General features: G+C 46.9%; 1 protein-coding gene across 1 annotated transcript in view; it reads left to right on the top strand.

Moving 5' to 3' along the window:
- Positions 1 to 19,401, top strand: part of LOC119957181 (SEC14-like protein 2) — a 122,701-nt gene that overhangs the window by 17,906 nt on the left and 85,394 nt on the right. The window contains exon 2 of the mRNA XM_038785021.1: positions 5,504 to 5,579. Coding sequence (XP_038640949.1) covers positions 5,504 to 5,579 — 76 coding nt within the window. The remainder of the gene's footprint in view (positions 1 to 5,503; positions 5,580 to 19,401) is intronic.

Genomic DNA, 19,401 nt, shown 5'->3' with positions numbered 1-19,401 from the left:
TCACCTCATGCATGGTGGGACCTGGCAGGTGAGTGTGCGGGGGGGTCCTCGGGGCGACGCAGGGGTATCTGACCCCCGGAGGGGCCCCCACGGTGGCCTGGGCCGCGATGAGAGCCTACTGATCTGCGGGTGGGCTTGTTCTGTGGGGGGACTTCTTTCCTCCACGCCAGGCCTCTCTGGGCTCCGCCATATTGCCTGGGGGCCAGCGCGGAAAAGGAAACCCCCGCGCATACGCGGAAATACGGCGGCCGGTCTGCGCATGCGTGAGATCACGCCGGCCATTCCGCATCTGCACGAACTCGCATCGGCCCTTCGTCACCAGCTGGAGTGGCGCCAACCCCTCGGGCGCCCACCTAGCCCCCCGGAAACTAGGAGAATTCCTCACTTTCGGGGGCTGTTGACGCCGGAGTGGTTGGCGCCGGTTTTCCTGCCAGCGTGGGGGCTTAGTCCCCAGAATGGAGAATCCCACCCAATATAACCAACACACCCCCCAGCAACAAACCCCACCCAACATTGATTCGCCCCAGATCCTCCTCCCACCATCTGGCCTCCAACTCCCCACCCAGCTCTTCTTCCCACTTTCTCTTCACCTCCCCTATCAGGGCTCCCTCCCACTCCATCAGTTCCTTGTGGATCTCTGAAACCTTCCTCTCTCCTACTCCTACTCCCGACACTACCTTATCCTGTAGCCCCTGGAGCGACAGGTGTGGGAAGGTCGAAACCTGTCCTCACACGAAGTCCCTCACATACGGATACCGGAACCCATTCCCACCTGGCAATTCAAACTCCTCCAAGCTCGGGAAGCCCCCATCGATAAAGAGATCTCCAAATCTCTCGACCCCAGCCCACTGCCACCTCCGGAATCCACCCCCCCCCCCCGGAGCAAACCGCTGGTTACCACATATCGGTGCCAACACTGACGTCCCTTCCAGTCTCATGTGCTGCCGCCACTATCCCCACATCCTCAAGGCTGCCACAACTACCGGGCTTGTGGAGTACCTGGCCGGCAGGAACGGCCGCGGTGCCGTTAACAATGCCCCCAAACTCATGTCTTTACATGAGGCCGCCTCCACCCACTCCCAAACGACCCTTCCCCCACTACCCACTTCCAGACCATTGCTATATTCGCTGCCCAATTATAATTATAAAATTCGGAAGAGCCAGCCCCCCCCCCCCCGCCGCTCCCATAGCACCTTCCTCACCCGCGGGGTGTTACCCGCCCAAACAAATCCCAAGATCACCGCATTTACTTTTTTAAAGAACGCCTTGGGCCTCACCTTTGTACTTGCTGAAAACCTGTTATGTCTCTAAGTTTTTCCAGTTCTTGTGAAAAGTCAACCCCAAATAGTAAACTCGGTTTTTCTCTCTCCGTTGAAACTGTCGGGCCTGCTGAGTTTTTCCAGTATTTTTCTGTTCTTGTCCCGCTGGATTTCCAGCTGTATTTTCCCTAATTTGCTGGACTAACTCTGCTTTAATTGTCGCTGTCACTGAGAGCCAGAATGCCACCAGTGACCTGGAAGAGAGCTGAAGGATTCATCAGTAATAATAATCGCTTATTGTCACAAGTAGGCTTCAATAGCTTTTTAATTTGCAATTTTGAGATTGCAGACACATACATCTTTGCACTCTTGAAGTGTATCGAACCAGTAGAGGACGGCAGGGTGGCACAATGGTTAGCACTGCTGCCTCACAGTGCCAGGGACCCCAGTTCAATTCTGGCCTTGGCCGACTGTGTGGAGTTTGCACTTTCACCCCATGTCTGCTGGGTTTCCTCCGCGTGCTCCAGTTTCCTCCCACAGTCCAAAGATATGCAGGTTAGGTGGATTGGCCATGCTAAATTGCCCTAAGTGTCCAAAGATGTGCAGGTTATATGGGGTTATAGGGTGGGGGAGTGGGCCTAGGTAGTGTGCTCTTTCAGTGGTGCAGACTCAATGGGCCGAATGACTTACTTCCACACTGTAGAAATTCTAAATGCAAGGATACTTTGTATGGGTACAAAACTAATGCTTTCCAAAACAATTAAAAAAAATTAAAAGAGTGATTTCTTTCCATTGGGGCAATAATTGAAACAATTTGTTTCTTGATCGGGTCAGGGTTAGTAAAAATGCCACTGACTTGGACTGCTTCTTTGGCTCAGTGATGCACTAAAATGCTGATTTTATCCCATCTCTAAACCGGGGTCCTGTAAGCAAACTGCATATTTGAACAGGATCACTACTGGGATCTTTATTACCATAGAATTGCAAGAACAAAGGTCTTTAGTGTAAGGCAGAGATGAGCCCAGACGTAAGTTTATATCACCGCGGTGCCGTCAGTCAAACCTACCCTGTGTTATAAGGACTACTGTATGTGCAACTTCCTCAATTAGCTGATTCCTCAATATATGTATTGAATTGTCGAGTGTACCTCAACAGTTTTACCAGAGGTACACAGATATACCCAGCAAATTTAGCACTTGATGCTCTGGGTTTGGGTTAGGACAGATCTGCTGTGGGCAAATATTCTGCTTATCAAGTGCAAATGTGGGATTTATGTTTAAAAGATTACTCAGTGAGAATTGAGTCAGGACAGCACTCTTCATTAACAACACTGGTCCATTCTGTACAAGGATTTAATACGTTGATCATAATTCTTTGAGTTAACCTGTTTGTTATGCCCTAATGTACTATATTTTCCCACATTGGAATATAAAACCAGAACAATTAGGGTGTAGCCATTTCTTACACTGCCTGTTGACCAGGGCCATGGACAGTTTTACAGTCCAGCATTTCAGGCTTAGCAACAAAGTTCACTTACAGCTGACAGAATAATATTTGGGTTCCCAATAAATCCATAATATTCAAAATTTCTTCTAATTTCATTCACGCGATTGTTTGAGGGAGATCTTGTGGCACCCTGATCATGACCCTAGATCTTGGCTAGAAGCTCCGGCTTCAAGTCCCACGCCAGAACTTGTTGGCCATGGAAGGAGAGTTGATAATCCTGTGCAGTAGGCTGATAATCAGCCTGGAAATCAAACCAAATCAAATACTTCCACCACCTTCCCACTATCTCACAAAGGAAAAACAGACGTGTGCTTGAAACTAAGCTTTTCAAAGAAATGATTCGGTGTTCTGCTGGAACTGGCAAAGTCTAAAGGCTGATTGAAAATTAGTCATTGCTTCTGAACCTCATTGTGAGTAATTATTTTTCCAGCACATTGTGGGGTGGGTTTGCCGCTGGAGGTTGGAGAGACATGATGGTGCCCCATTAATATAATCATCATAATGTATCTCAATTTGTAAAGTCCTGTGTAATGGCTTGACAAAATGATTTGCTGCAAGTGGCTGCACAAGAAAGAAGTCATAACAGAAAGAAAAAGTAATTTATTAGTCCACGAAGAATAAAAATGTGAACTTTGCACATTGCTAGCTCCCACACTCTCAACAAACTGTTCCAATAAAGACATTTGTACAGAGTTGGGCTTTATGAACAAGCATTTTGTTATTCTTTATTTTTATATCATTTGTGTAGTGATATTAATGCCAATCAAGGGGAGAGATGACAGTGTTTTCTCAGCATGTTCCAATGCTGAACAGCATTGAAAACTCCCAGATCAGGTATTGCACGGTTTAGATTGTGAATTGACTTTACCCTGCGCTATTTCATCAGTTAGTTGGAGCCTCTACAGCTCTCGCTGCACCTGTGTGATATTCCCTTTCCAAACACCGTCAATCCTTAATATGTTTTCAGGGTGATGTGTGACCAATGATGTACTCCAGTGTCATGGTTAGGCAAACCCATTTATAATGAAAATGGGACGAATATAGGCAAAATCAATTTCAGTTAAAGCTAATAATAATAGGGCAGCACGGTGGTGCAGTGGGTTAGCCCTGCAGCCTCACGGCTCTTGAGGTCCCAGGTTCAATCCTGGCTCTGGGTCACTGTCAGTGTGGGGTTTGCACATTCTCCCCGTGTTTGCATGGGTTTCACCCCACAACCCAAAGATGTGCAGGGTAGGTGGATTGGCCACGCTAAATTGCCCCTTAATTGGAAAAAATGAATTCGGTACTCTAAATTTATTTTTAAAAAGCTATTAATAACGATTAGAGCGAGCACATTATGATCACCTCAGAAATATTTGGACTGGTTAAACTGCAGATAATAGAGTTGAAACTGAGCGTCCCAACCAACTAAGTTTCCATATTTCACGCGCTGATTTTGTTGTATTGTGATTAGTAGCTATTTTTAAAAAAAATTATTTTTCCAATTAAGGGGCAATTTAGCGTGGCCAATCCACCTACCCTGCACATCTTTGGGTTGTGGGGGTGAGACCCACGCAGACACGGGGAGACAATTAGTAACTATTAACAATTAACTGTTATTAATTGGCGTAGAGTTTGTACATTCTCCCCGTGTCTGTGTGGTTCTCTCCGTCACAGGGGCAGCACGGTAGCATTGTGGATAGCACAAATGCTTCACAGCTCCAGGGTCCCAGGTTCGATTCCAGCTTGGGTCACTGTCTGTGTGGAGTCTGCACGTCCTCCCCGTGTGTGTGTGGGTTTCCTCCGGGTGCTCCGGTTTCCTCCCACAGTCCAAAGATGTGCGGGTTAGGTGGATTGGCCATGATAAATTGCCCTTAGTGTCCAAATTGCCCTTAGTGTTGGGTGGGGTTACTGTGTTATGGGGATAGGTAGGAGGTGTTGACCTCGGGTAGGGTGCTCATTCCAAGAGCTGGTGCAGACTCGATGGGCCGAATGGCCTCCTTCTGCACTGTAAATTCTATGAAAACCGAAAGATGTGCAGATTGGTGGATTGGACACGCTAAATTGCCCCTTAATTGGAAAAAAAATAAATTAAAAAATAGTTACTAATCACATTTTAAAAAAAATATTATTAATTGACATTCAAAAACTTTAGCACACTTCCCCAATGACCTATAAGAAAATGTATGCACTGGAACTAACTTTTAATTGAGCCAAAGTTAAACATGAGCACTGAGAACCCACACACTGCAGACAGAATGAATGTCCTGACTGGCTGTTTATTAAAGAGAATTTTTCTGACTCAGGATTAAACATGAGTAACACATTTAAACCGAGGGAAAATTAATGTCCGCATGAATTTGCTCTCATCTTCCGTGACCTTTCTCTGCAGCGAACTGATGTGTGTTTAGTGTAACTAGTTTAAGACTTCAATACTGTTTTAGTCCAAACAATATATTTAGTCAGCAGCATTTATTATCGATTGATGTAATTTTCAAATTCTGCCAAACACAAGTGGGTGTGTTTATTACACAGAGCTCTTTATGATGCTTGATATCAAACATTTGATGATAGCTTCTGAGATTTGCAGCCAAATAGTTTAAAATAAAGAAGGGCTAGTTGCTGACGAAGCAGTATAAGTGCTTGTTCTGCACTCTGCAGTTCCAGGTGAGCCAGGCAATGCATTAAGATGCTGATGGACTTTGAACTGTGTACATGAAATCAGAGCGATTACAATTGTTTTTCTGTCTGTTCCGCAGTTCCGAGAGAATATTCAAGATATCCTGCCTAGCCTTCCTGCTCAGGATGACCACTTCCTCCTGCGATGGCTGAGAGGTACATTTGTGTTCAGTTGCATGGAAATCTGCAGTTGTGTTTATTTCTTCCCAATGTTTTCCCATGCTTTACTCATAAAGTGGACTTTCACCCGCATGCTTAGTTGTCAAGCAGGAGTTCCACAAAATCAGACAACTAAGGCCTTGGCTAAACCATGAGGCTGTTCTCTTCCCCCATGTTGGCAGTTGGGTAAACTTACAGAATGCTCAGAACAAAGAACAAAGAAAAGTACAGCACAGGAAGAGAGGCCCTTCGGCCCTCCAAGCCTGTGCCGACCATGAGGCCCGTCTAAACTAAAATCTTCCACACTTCCGGGGTCTATATCCCTCTATTCCCATCCTATTCATGTATTTGTCAAGATGCCCCTTAAACGTCACTATCGTCCCTGCTTCCACCACCTCCTCCGGCAGCGAGTTCCAGGCACCCAATACCCTCTGTGTACAAAACTTGCCTCGTACATCTCCTCAAAAACTTGCCCCTCGCACCTTAAACCTATGCCCCTAGTAATTGACCCCTCTACCCTGGGAAAAAGCCTCTGACTATCCACTCTGTCTATGCCCCTCATAATTTTGTAGACCTCTATCAGGTCGCTCCTCAACCTCCTTTGTTCCAGTGAGAACAAACCGAGTTTATTCAACCTCTCCTCATAGCTAATGCCCTCCATACCAGGCAACATCCTGGTAAATCTCTTCTGCGCCCTCTCCAAAGCCTCCACATCCTTCTGGTAGTGTGGCGACCAGAATTGAACACTATGCTCCCAAGTGTGGCCTAATTAAGGTTCTATATAGCCGCAACATGACTTGCTAATTTTTCCAAGAGATCTCTGACTGTCAATACGCTTGAGGGTTCTACCAATCATTGTATATTCCCTACCAGTATTAGACCTTCCAAAATGCATTACCTCACATTTGTCCGGATTAAACTCCATCTGCCATCTCGCCGCCCAAGTCTCCAAACGATCTAAATCCTGCTGTATCCTCTGACAGTCCTCATCGCTATCCGCAATTCCACCAACCTTTGTGTCGTCTGCAAACTTACTAATCAGACCAGTTACATTTTCCTCCAAATCATTTCTATATACTACGAACAGCAAAGGTCCCAGCACTGATTCCTGCAGAACACCACTAGTCACAGCCCTCCAATTAGAAAAGCACCCTTCCATTGCTATTCTCTGCCTTCTATGACCTAGCCAGTTCTGTATCCATCTTGCCAGCTCACCTCTGATCCCATGTGACTTCACCTTTTGTACCTGTCTGCCATGAGGGACCTTGTCAAAGGCCTTACTGAAGTCCATATAGACAACATCCACTGCCCTACCCGCATCAATCATCTTTGTAAACTCCTTGAAAAACTCTATCAAGTTAGTGAGACACAACCTCCCCTTCACAAAACTGCGCTGCCTCTCATTAATACAACCCCTTGCTTCCAAATGAGAGTAGAGCCCGTCTCGAAGAAATCTCTCCAGTAATTTTCCTACCACTGACGTAAGGCTCACTGGCCTGTAGTTCCCTGATAATCCTTGCTACCATTCTTAAACAAAGGAACAACATTGGCTAGTCTCCAGTCCTCTGGGACATGACCTGATGTCACACACACACACCCCCAGTCGGATCACTCAGAATAGCAGATATCTATCACTTACCTCTTCCCAAGCTGCTTCCCGGCTTTCTCTCTCGCTCTCAAAAATGAAGGCCGCTGGAACCTGGGGGTAAGATTTTATATCACCTACCTTCCCAGGGTGCTCCTGGTTTTCTCCCTGCTTCCCAGAATGCACTCTGGACCTCTCCCTGCTGATTACCAGATACAAAGCCAAACAAAGGAAACAGAACAAAAAGGGAAACAGCACCTCTGCGCCGAATTACCACAATGTCCAAATTACCAAGTTCCAATTCCCACTCTGGCTGTGTCTCACTCACTCAGGCTATGTCTCCTTCACCTGCACAACAGTTGATTAACATTGATTATGCATCCAGACAGTTTAAAGGAATGGACTAAAAGGAAAGGCCAAGTTCCGGATAAATCAGTAGAAATGGACTGCACAGTGCCACAAAGGTTAGCACTACTGCCTCACAGTGCCAGGGACCCGGGTTCAATTCTGGCCTTGGGTGACTGTCCATGTAGAGTTTTCACTTCCTCCCTATGTCTGCCTGGGCTTCCTCCAGGTGCTCCGGTTTCCTCCCACAGTCCAAAGATATGCAGGTTAGGTGCGGTTACAAGGATAGGGTGGGGGGAGTGGGCCTAGGTAGGTTGCTCTTTCAGAGGGTCAGTGCAGACCTGTTGGGCCAAATGGCCTCCATCTGCACTGTAGGGATTCCATGATTCTATGAAGTGTTCCAATTTCCACTCCCACATTCTAGGCATGCTAAAACATTGCTTTGTTATGTTGATACTAATACATCTAAATTTGCCACCCAGTTCTAGCCCATCGTTTTATCTCGCTTTCAGCAAACCTATTCAAATGTTTGTTCATTGCAAACATTTCAGAAACTTTGGTGGTTTGACCTTAAACTTCATGAACCGTATTTCTTTGACAATCAGTCCACTTTACTGTGAGATTTTCATTAGCATTGTGTAGTGTATGGAAAGTTCTTTGGCATTGTTTAAATCCTTGTTGGTTGGAGGCCATTAGTTTGTTTTTGTGGGTTTATTCAGCTTGTTTACAATACAATGATAACAAAAATGCTTATTCTACATTTCTGTCAGTATGTAGTGATTTTGCAGATTGCATCAATATCATCAACATGTAGATTCTTCCTTGACTATTGTGGTTTTAGGAATTAAATAAGAACCATCCTTCTGCCAGTTGTTGAGTATCACAAAAGCTGAGTGTGAGCATGGGGTTCAAGAGAATGTTTGCGGAACGTTAAAAATAATCAAAATTCTACAATGCATTCATCAAAGAGCCAAATGAAGTTTCGGAATTTAATATGAGTCCTTTGTGTGCAGTTATGTGGCAGAAATCTTAGGAGGATTTTCACTTTACCCCACATAGTAGTCCCTGGCCAACTCTGGAAAGACTTGCACAGAATAAACAGGAACATCTTGTTTTTCTGGAAAATACGACACTGTTTATTACCAAGTATCCTCAGGTTGTGAAATGTGCTAAATAAATGCAAGACTTTTTCTTTCACACAGTCATGCATTGCTGTTGTTCAGGGGTTTGATATAATTACATTAAAATGGTTAATCCATCGATCTATTGCTTAACATAACGTCAATTCACAGCGGCACTCCATTTCGTAAAAAAAAAATTAAGGCTTCTCTGCAGGCTCATTGGATTTTTATTGTGAATTAATCAAAATAACATCCGTTTATAGTGTGCCTTTAATATTCACAGGACACCCCTACAGTTTCACAGCCATAGAAGTGCTTCTTAAAGGTTATCGCCATTGTAACGTAGGAAAACATACTCAACAAGGTGCCACAAACACCTTGGAGAGCTGCCGGTCCATTTGAATGGCTGGCCGTTCTCCAAGGTGGGACTTTCTCCCGGGTGAGTGACGAAAGTCCCACCTTATACTAGTCAATGCTCGTTAGAACATAATATGACACGAGGACTGCTGGAGTCAAGCTGGTCGGGTTTTCACTCCTTCGTAGAAGGAAGTGTAGTCTGGAATGGTCAGGTACGACTTGTCGAACCTAAAATTATCTCTTTTAAAAAATAATTTTTATTCAGATTTTCACAAAATATCAATAACAGAAAATATTAACAATAAACAAAATATTAACAATTAAGAAAAACAAAAAAGAACAACCCCCCCCCCCCCCCCCCCCCCGCGTTAAATACAAAAAGAAGAAAGGGATTAACACCCGTCATAACCAAAAAACACATGTACACGCCCCTTCAACCCAACCCACCGAAATGACCCCCCCTCCACCCCGGGCTGCTGCTGGCCTTTTTGTCCCCTACCATTCTGCCAGGAAATCCAGGAAAGGCTGCCACCGCCTGAAAAACCCCTGTACTGATCCCCTCAGGGCAAATTTCACTTTCTCCAATTTGATGAACCACGCCATATCGTTGATCCAGGTCTCCACGCTTGGGGGCCTCGCATCCTTCCACTGAAGAAGAATCCTCCGCCGGGCTACTAGGGACGCAAAGGCCAGAACACCGGCCTCTTTCGCCTCCTGCACTCCCGGCTCCACTGCAACCCCAAATATTGTGAGTCCCCAGCCTGGCTTGACCCTAGATCCTACCACCCTCGACACCGTGCTTGCTACCCCCTTCCAAAATTCCCCCAGCGCTGGGCATGCCCAGAACATATGGGCATGGTTGGCTGGGCTCCCCGAGCACCTAGTACACCTGTCTTCACCCCTAAAGAACCTACTCATCCTCGTCCCGGTCATATGAGCCCTATGTAGCACCTTGAACTGTATGAGGCTAAGCCTCGCACATGAAGAGGAGGAGTTCACTCTTTCCGGAGCATCCGGCCACGTCCCCTCCTCAATCTCCTCACCCAGCTCCTCTTCCCATTTACCCTTCAGCTCCTCCCCCGAGGCCTCGTCTACCTCCTGCATCACTTGGTATATGTCCGAAATCCTCCCCCCTCCAACCCACACCCCCGAAAGCACCCTGTCCTGGACCCCACGTGAGGGCAACAGAGGGAACCTCACCACCTGCCGCCTGGCAAACGCCCTTACCTGCATATACCTAAAAATGTTCCCTGGGGGGAGCCTGAAATTCTCCTCTAACTCACCTAGGCTCGCAAACTTCCCATCTACAAACAGGTCCCTCAACCTCCTAACCCTGCCCTGTGCCAACTCAGAAACCCGCCATCGATTCTCCCTGGAACAAACCGGTGGTTCCCCCATATCGGGGACCCCATCGAGACCCCCACCTCCCCCCTGTGCCATCTCCATTGCCCCCAAATTTTGAGGGTAGCCACCACCGGGCTTGTGGTATACCTCGTTGGAGGGAGCGGCAACGGCGCCGTTACAAGCGCCTCCAAGCTCGTGTCCACACAGGACACCATCTCCATCCTCTTCCTTGCTGCCCCTTCCCCGTCCATTACCCACTTATGCACCATCGCTGCGTTGGCAGCCCAATAGTACCCACAGAGGTTGGGCAGCACCAGCCCCCCCCCTATCCCTGCCCTGTTCCAAAACACCCTTCTCACCCTCAGGGTCCCATACAAATCCCGTAATACTCCTGTTGACCCTCCTAAAAAAGGCCTTCGGGATAAGGATGGGGCGGCACTGGAACAGGAACAAAAACCTCGGGAGCACCGTCTAAAATTATCTTAAGCAATGTGTCAGCCTTGGCTCAGTGGTCACACTCCTACTTCTGAGATAGAAGGTTGTTGTTTCAAGCATTGTTCCAGAGAGGGTACGAAAGGTGTGCTGCACTGTTGGAGAAACCATCTCTTGGATGAGGCAGAATAACATTATACCTCAGGTTTTTGTAAAAGTTGCCACATCAGTTGTAATAATCCACAGGAGGCAGGAGTCCCGTGACCACACCAATATTTATTTCCAATAATTATATACAAGAGCCGCTCCAAACAATGCAATTAGCATTCCAGTCAACTTAAGACTGGATCACAAAGCCTACACAGGTGCTTATATGGGCCTATGATAGCTCATTGAGGGAGCTCATACTCCAATTGGCCAACCAATAATGCCAATTGGAGGTAATTACAGCAGTATTTGAAGAAAAGCAAGGGAGTGCCCCTGATTATTTATTTAATGATTGTGGGGGCTGGCTTTGCATAAATTGTCTGCCTGAGGAAAAGATCAAAGTAGCGAGTGTGTGAACATGGTTTTTGTTTCACTGGCTGGTCTCATGATACCTGATCAAATATTTGAGTTCACGATTTGAGTACTTCTTGCCTATGCCATACCCAGGCTATAACCTAATAGCTGCAGACAGAGACCTGACTGCTGCTTGTTATCACTGCTGATTTCATTTAACTTGAGCATAAGCAAGTAAGCATTACTTGAAACAAGGAAAAGTAAGGCACTGCTGCCTCACGGCGCTGAGGACCCTGGTTCGATCCCGGCCTCGAGTCACTGTCGGTGTGGAGTTTGCACATTCTCCCCGTGTCTGCGTGGGTCTCACCCCCACAATCCTAAAAAATGTGGAGGGTCGGTGGATTGGCCACGCTAAATTGCCCCTTAATTGGAAATAAAAGAGAATTGGGTACTCTAAATTTATTTAAACAAAGGAAATGTAGACAGAGACAAAGAGCAAAGCCAATTGGAACATAACATGCAATCATTGTAAAATTCGGACGTCAGACGACGACAGTGAAATAGCAGAGGGGATAAAGGCTACAAAAGTGTAAACCAAAGAAAATGTTCCATCTGGTTTACATATTATTCGAAAACTTCCAATGAAAGTTAAAGTATTACTTGTCAAAATGTACATAAATGATCAACTTTAGGGCAGCACGGTGGCGCAGTGGGTTAGCCCTGCTGCCTCACGGCGCCGAGGTCCCAGGTTTGATCCCGGCTCTGGGTCACTGTCCGTGTGGAGTTTGCACATTCTCCCCGTGTCTGCGTGGGTTTCACCCCACAACCCAAAAGATGTGCAGGGTAGGTGGATTGGCCACACTAAATTGCCCCTTAGTTGGAAAAAATTAATTGGGTACTCTAAATTTAAAAAAAAAGATCAACTTTACGTAATTTTATTTCTAAACATAGCCTAATGAATATATATATATATTCAATTTTAATTCTGCCGGCCTGGCAGGAATGGGATGGATGGTTAAAGTGAGAGCAGGTGCTTTTCACTGCATTTTTGTCACCTCCATTTTACATGTTGGTTCTGCCAGTCACAGAACAGACAGGCAGAAGCCTCATAAATAGTTATAGGTCTGAGTCCACTGGCGCCATTCAGATTTCAATGTGATTTTAATCATACCAGTGCTGAGCGTGCTAATGAAATCTGGCAGGAGGGCAGGTTGGGAAAGTTACTTCAGTACCATTTCCGGTTCCTTCAGGACCTCGACAGAAGCCTCCTCTTGTGCCAATTCCTGCCCATCGACCTCCGTGGCATTTCTTCTGAATTTGGGCGGGAATCCATGCTGCAACACGGTAATGAAGCCCAGGAGTTAAAATGGCCGAGGCCTCGTTGGCAATATTGTCATTTGTGCTCTCCATCTGCCCCAGACCCTGCACCTTTCCCCCTGAGTTAAAATAGGAGCTTAAAAGTCTTGTCTATGGCATGAACTTCCCATCAGTGCAACAATCACTTACTGTCACTTGCTTCTCTCAGATTTTGTAACTCGGGGGAAGTCATTGGTACACATGGCTGCATCATGCCTGGAGTTTAGAAGAATGAGAGGTGTCTTTATAGAAACATATAGGATTCTGAGGGGGCGTGATAGGACAGATGCTAAGAGATTGTTTCCCCTTGTGGGGAATGTCAGAGTAAGGGGTCGGCCATTTAAGACAGATGAGGAAGAATTTCTTCTCTCTGAAGGTAATGAATCGAGAGAATTCTTTACCCCAGAGAGCTGTAGAAGCTGGGTCGTTAAGTATGTTCAATGCTGAGATGTATATATTTTTAATACAGAGTTATGGGGATAAAGCGGGAAAGTAGAGTTGAGGATTATATCAGATCAGCCATGATCTCATTGAATAGCGGAGCATTTTCGATGGGCCTACTTCTGCTCCTACGTCTTATGGCCTTATGGAATGCGATAGGTTTGAAGGACAAGATGGCTTTTGCCCATCAGTCTTTTTTTGTTTTCTTTGAATTTTAAAGTACCCAAGTGTTTTTTTTTCAATTAAGGGCTAATTTAGCGTGGCCAATCCACCTAGCCTGTAATACATTTGGGTTGTTGGGGTGAGACCCACGCAGATACGGGGAGAATGTGCAAACTCCACACAGACAGTGACCCGGGGCTGGATTCTTCACGATGTCTACCCAAACATTCTGAAACGCTTCAGCTAGTATCTGAAGAAAGAACGTGTTCCTTTCTTAATAACAATAGCTGGAACTTCAGACTTTATAGGCACACAATGACACCTAATAATAATAATAATAGCTTATTGTCACAAGTAGGCTTCAATGAAGTTACTGTGAAAAGCCCCTAGTCGTCACATTCCGGCGCCTGTTCGGGGAGGCCGGTACAGGAATTGAACCCACGCTGCTGGCATTGTTCTGCGTTATAAGCCAGCTGTTTAGCCCACTGTGCTATCCCAGCCCCTCAGCTGAACAATACACTGTGCATCATTTGACATAATGCCTCTGCCATTATAATAATTGATTGATTTATTTGATTTATTGTCACATGTACTGAGATACAGTGAAAAGTATTGTTCTGCATACAGTCCAGACAGATTGTTCCATACATGAAAAAACATAGGACATACGATAAATACACAAAGTAAATACACAAACATTGGGTGAGTATACGGAGTGTAGTGCTACACAGTGGAGAAGATGTGTGAATAGATCAGTTCAGTCCATAAGAGGGTCATTCAGGAGTCTGGTAACAGCGGGGAAGGAGCTGTTTTTGAACCTGTTAGTGTGTGTTCTCAGACTTCTGTATCTCCTGCCCAATGGAAGAAGTTGGGGAATAACTTGGCTGGGAGGGGTCTTTGATAATGCTGCCCACTTTCCCAAGGCAGTGGGAGGTGTGGACAGAGTCAGTAGATGGGAGGTGGGTTTGCGTGATGGATTGGGCTGTGTTCATGACTCTCTGTAGTTTCTTACAGTCTTGGGCCGAGCAGTTGCCATACTAGGCTGTGATGCAGCCAGATAGGATGCTTTCTATGGTGCATCTGTAAAAGATGGTAAGAATCAGTGTGAACATGCCAAATTTCCTTAGTTTCCTGAGGAAGTTGTGCTTTCTTGGTCATAGCGCGACGTGGGTGGAGCAGGAAAGATTTTTGGTGATGTTTACACCTCGGAATTTGAAGCTGTCAACCATCTCCACCTCAGCACCATTGATGCAGACAGGGGTGTGTAGGTTACTTCGCTTCCTGAAGTCAATGACCAGCTCTTTAGTTTTGCTGACTTTGAGGGAGAGATTATTGTAGTTCCACTACTCCACTAGTTTCTCCATCTCCCTCCTCTACTCTGACTCATCGTTGTTCAGGATCCGACGGTCGTGTATTCAGCAAACTTGTAGATGGAGATGGAGCCAAATTTTGCCCCACAGTCGTGTGTGTATATGGAATATAGTAGGGGGCTAAGTACGCAGTCTTGCGGGGCCCCGGTATTGAGGACCATCGTGGAGGAGGTGTTGTTAATAAGTATACAATCAGACTTACTGCAAGCTACTTTATGAGATATCTGACAGTAATATAATAAAAAGGATGGCCAGTGTGTGCAGTATTGCTTCTAGATGTCAGACTATATTACAGATGCAAAATAATTTTTAAACTTCTGACTGAAAATTGTAAGTTCTTTCTACCTTGTAAAGTTTCCTGACCACAGGCAGCACGGTGGCACAGTGATTAGCACTGCTGCCTCGCGGTGCCGAGGTCCCAGGTTCGATCCCGGCTCTGGGTCACTGTGTGGAGTTTGCGCATTCTCCCCGTGTTTGTGTGGGTTTCGCCCCCACAACCCAAAGATGTGCAGGCTAGGTGGATTGGCCATGCTAAATTGCCCCTTAATTGGAAAAAATGAATTGAGTACTCTATAAAAAAAAAGTTTCCTCACCAAGGAACAATTAATGTTTGATTGATCTTTGTGTTTAGAGTAGGCGGGAACAATGGGAGATGGAGGGATGTGTTACGCACTGAACTATGTGTACATTTGTATTTGTATTGTTTATTGTTATAAAATCAGAAATGCCTCAATAAAATGTTTTTAAAAAAATGTTTGATTGATCTAAGCCCTTTGCTTAATAAACTACAACGGAGTTTGTGACTTAAAACAATTTAGATGTTCCTTAGCAGAATGAATCTGTGTGCATTGCAGAAAGCACTCTTGATTGGATGGGAGAAGAGATTTCTCAAATTGGATGCAGCAATGGCTTCTTGGGGGATGCAAGTGAGAGTTAATTGGGAGTTAATGGTGAGGCACTGACAGTAGAGCAAGAGAGTGTGCAGGTTACATGAGCAGGATACATGGGGCGGCATGGTAGCACAGTAGTTAGCTCTGTTGCTTCACAGAGCCAGGGTTCGATTCCCATGTTCTCCCCGTGTCTGCGTGGGTTTCCTCCGGGTGCTCCGGTTTCCTCCCACAAGCCCCGAAAGATGTACTTGTTAGGTGAATTGGGCTTCTGAATTCTCCCTCAGTGTACCCGAACAGGCGCCGTCGTGTGACGACTAGGGGATTTCCACAGTAATTTCATTGCAGTGTTAAAGTAAGCCTACTTATGACACTAATAAAGATTATATTAGATTATTATATTAAATGGATAGTTTAGAAAGAAAGAGTGAGAAGTAATGACGGGTGTTTAGGGGTGGAGTGAAGGGTATTGACTAGTAGGTAAATTAAGGGGTGAGAGAAGTCATGGGAGCAGGGTCGTGGGGGAAATCATGGGTGTTTGGGCAAGAGGAGGGAATAGTAGGAAGTGACAGAGGGTCACACTTTTATTTTTAATAAACATTTTATTGAGGTATTTTTAGTATTATAACAACAACAAAATAAACATTGTACATGAAACTATAAACATAGAGCAAAAGCCGTCTCCCTCCCTTACAGGTCCCACCTTTATTAACCCCCTACTCAAAGCTAAACTAGCCCCCCCCCCCCCCCCCCCCCAACCTTCTACTGACGATTAATTTTCCGTGAAGAAGTCGACGAACGGTTGCCACATCCAGGCGAACCCTAACAGTGACCCTCTCAAGGCGAACTTGATTTTCTCCAGAGAAAGCTAGCCATGTCCGATAGCCAGGTCTCCGACTTCGGGGGCTTTGAGTCCCTCCAAGCTAATAGTATCCGTCTCCGGGCTACCCGGGAGGCAAAGGCCAGAACGTCTGCCTCTTTCTCCTCCTGGATTCCCGAGTCTTCCGACACCTCGAAAATCGCCACCTCTGGACTCAGGGCCACCTTTGTTTTTAACACCGTGGACATGACATCTGGAAACCCCTGCCAAAATCCCCTAAGCTTCGGACATGCCCAGAACATGTGGACATGGTTCGCTGGTGCTCCCACACATTTTGCACACCTGTCTTCCACCCCAAAGAATCTGCTCATCCGGGCCACTGTATTGTGAGCCCGATGAACGACCTTGAATTGTATCAGGCTGAGCCTGGCACATGTTACGGACACGTTGTCTCTACTCAACGCATCCGCCCATAGACCATCCTCTATCTCTCCTCCCAGCTCCTCCTCCCACATGCGCTTCAGCTCCTCGGTCTGCGTCTCCTCTGACCCCATAAGTTCCTTGTAAATGTCAGAGACGCTCCCTTCTCCTACCCACCCTCTGGAACCTACCCTGTCCTGAATCCCCCTTACCGGTAGGAGCGGGAAGGTTGACACCTGTTTACGTAGGAAGTCCTGCACCTGCAGATACCTGAATTTGTTTCCCCTCGCCAACCCAAACTTCTCCTTCAGCACCCCCATACTCGGAAAGCTCCCCTCTATAAACATATCCCCCATCCTCTCAATCCTTGCTCTCCGCCATATCCGGAACTCCCCATCCATCCTTCCCGAGGCGAACCGGTGATGATTACAGATTGGGGACCAGACCGATGCTCCCTCTGCCCCCACATGTCTCCTCCATTGCCCCCAGACTCTCAGGGCTGCCACCACCACGGGGCTGGTGGAGTACCGTGCCGGCGGGAATGGCAGAGCCGCAGTTACCAACGCCCCCAGACTGGTGCCCTTGCATGAAGCCGCCTCCATACCCTCCCATGCCGATCCCTCCCCCACCACCCACTTCCTGATCATGGCTATATTCGCCGCCCAGTGATAGTTACTAAAATTTGGCAGCGCCAGCCTGCCCCCTCCCCGACTCCGCTCAAGCATTACCTTCCTTACCCGCCGGGTCTTGCCTGCCCAAACAAAGCCAGTGATCACTTTGTTGACCCGTTTAAAAAAGGACCGCGGAATAAAGATGGGGAGACATTGAAACATGAACAGGAATCTCGGGAGGGCCATAATCTTCACCGTCTGCACCCTCCCAGCTAATGACAACGGGAGTGCGTCCCATCTCTGAAAATCGTCCTTCATTTGGTCTACTAGTCGGGCCAGATTTAATTTATGCAGCCGGTCCCATTTCCGTGCCACTTGTATGCCTAGGTACCTAAAGCTTCCCCCTACAAATCTAAACGGCAGCTCCAATGTCAGTTGAAAGGGATTCAGGACCAGCATGTTCCTGTGCGGAAGACCTGATAGATGTCTACAAAATTATGAGGGGCATAGACAGAGTGGATAGTCAGAGGCTTTTTCCCAGGGTAGAGGGTTCAATTGCTAGGGGGCATAGGTTTAAGGTCCGAGGGGCAAGGTTTAGAGGAGATTTACGAGGCAGGTTTTTTTACACAGAGGGGAGTGGATGCCTGGAACTCGCTGCCAGAGGAGGTGGTGGAAGCAGGGACGATAGTGACATTTAAGGGGCATCTTGACAAATACATGAATATGATGGGAATAGAGGGATGCGGACCCAGGGAGTGGGTTTTAGTTTAGTTTTTAGTTTAGACGGGCAGCATGGTCGGCACAGGCTTGGAGGGCCGAAGGGCCTGTTCCTGTGCTGTACTTTTCTTTGTTCTTTGTTCTCCCCCAATGGCCTCTCCTGTCCCCTTGCCTGGACCACAAACATCTCACTTTTCCCCATATTTAGCTTATACCCCGAAAACCGGCCAAATTCCCTGAGAATCCCCATGATTTCTTCCATCCCCTCTATTGGGTCCGATATATACAGAAGCAGGTCATCTGCATAGAGCGAGACTCTGTGCTACCCCCCCCCCCCCCCCCCCCACAGACCAGCCCCCTCCAGCCCCTTGAGGCTCTCAGACCAATTGCCAACTGCTCGATAGCTAGCGCGAACAACAGTGGGGAGAGGGGGCATCCCTGTCTCGTCACCTGGTGCAGTTTAAAGTAGTCCAATGCTGTCCTATTCATCCGTACGCTTGCCACAGGAGCCTGATACAGCAACCTGATCCAGTCAATAAAGACCCGCCCAAATCCGAACCGTCCCAGTACCTCCCACAGATAATCCCATTCTACCCAATCAAAAGCCTTTTCTGCATCCATTGCGATCACTACCTCCACTTCCCTACCTTCCGGGGGCATCATGATCACGTTTAACAACCTTCTTACATTGGCCACCAACTGCCTTCCCTTACAAACCCTGTCTGGTCCTCCCCAATAACGTCCGGAACACAATCCTCAATTCTGGGGGACAGAATTTGGGCCAGCAGTTTGGCATCCACATTCAACAGAGATATCGGCCTTTAGGACCCATACAGCTCCAGGCTCTTGTCCCACTTCAGAATCAGTGAAATTGTGGCCTGTGACATCATCGGGGGCAGCACCCCTCTTTCCTTTGACTCATTGAACATCCTCATCAACACCGGCCCCAATATCCCAGAGAACTTTTTATCAAACTCCACTGGGTACCTGTCCAGCCCTGGGGCTTTACCCGACTGCATGGCCTTCAGAACCTCCACTATCTCTTCCAACCCGATCGGGGCCCCCACCCCTTCTACCAGCTCCCCGTCCACCTTTGGGAAATTCAGACCCCCAAGACGTGCCTCATCCACTCCGGCCCCGTAGTGGGTTCCGACCCATATAGCCTACTATAGAAATCCCTAAATGCCTTATTCACCTCCAACCAGGTTCCCATCTCCGTCATTTACTTTCCCTATCACCCTGGCTGCCTCCCTCTTTCTAAGTTGCTGTGCAAGCATTCTGCTGGCCTTCTCTCCATGCTCATAGATCGCCCCCCTCACCTTTCTCAGCTGCTCCACCGCCCTCCCTGTG

The sequence above is a fragment of the Scyliorhinus canicula genome, chromosome 1 (genome assembly GCF_902713615.1).
Source record: "Scyliorhinus canicula chromosome 1, sScyCan1.1, whole genome shotgun sequence".
Taxonomy (NCBI): domain Eukaryota; kingdom Metazoa; phylum Chordata; class Chondrichthyes; order Carcharhiniformes; family Scyliorhinidae; genus Scyliorhinus; species Scyliorhinus canicula.
The sequence above is the reverse complement of the archived record's forward strand: the minus strand, read 5'-3'. Positions and strand labels throughout refer to the sequence as shown.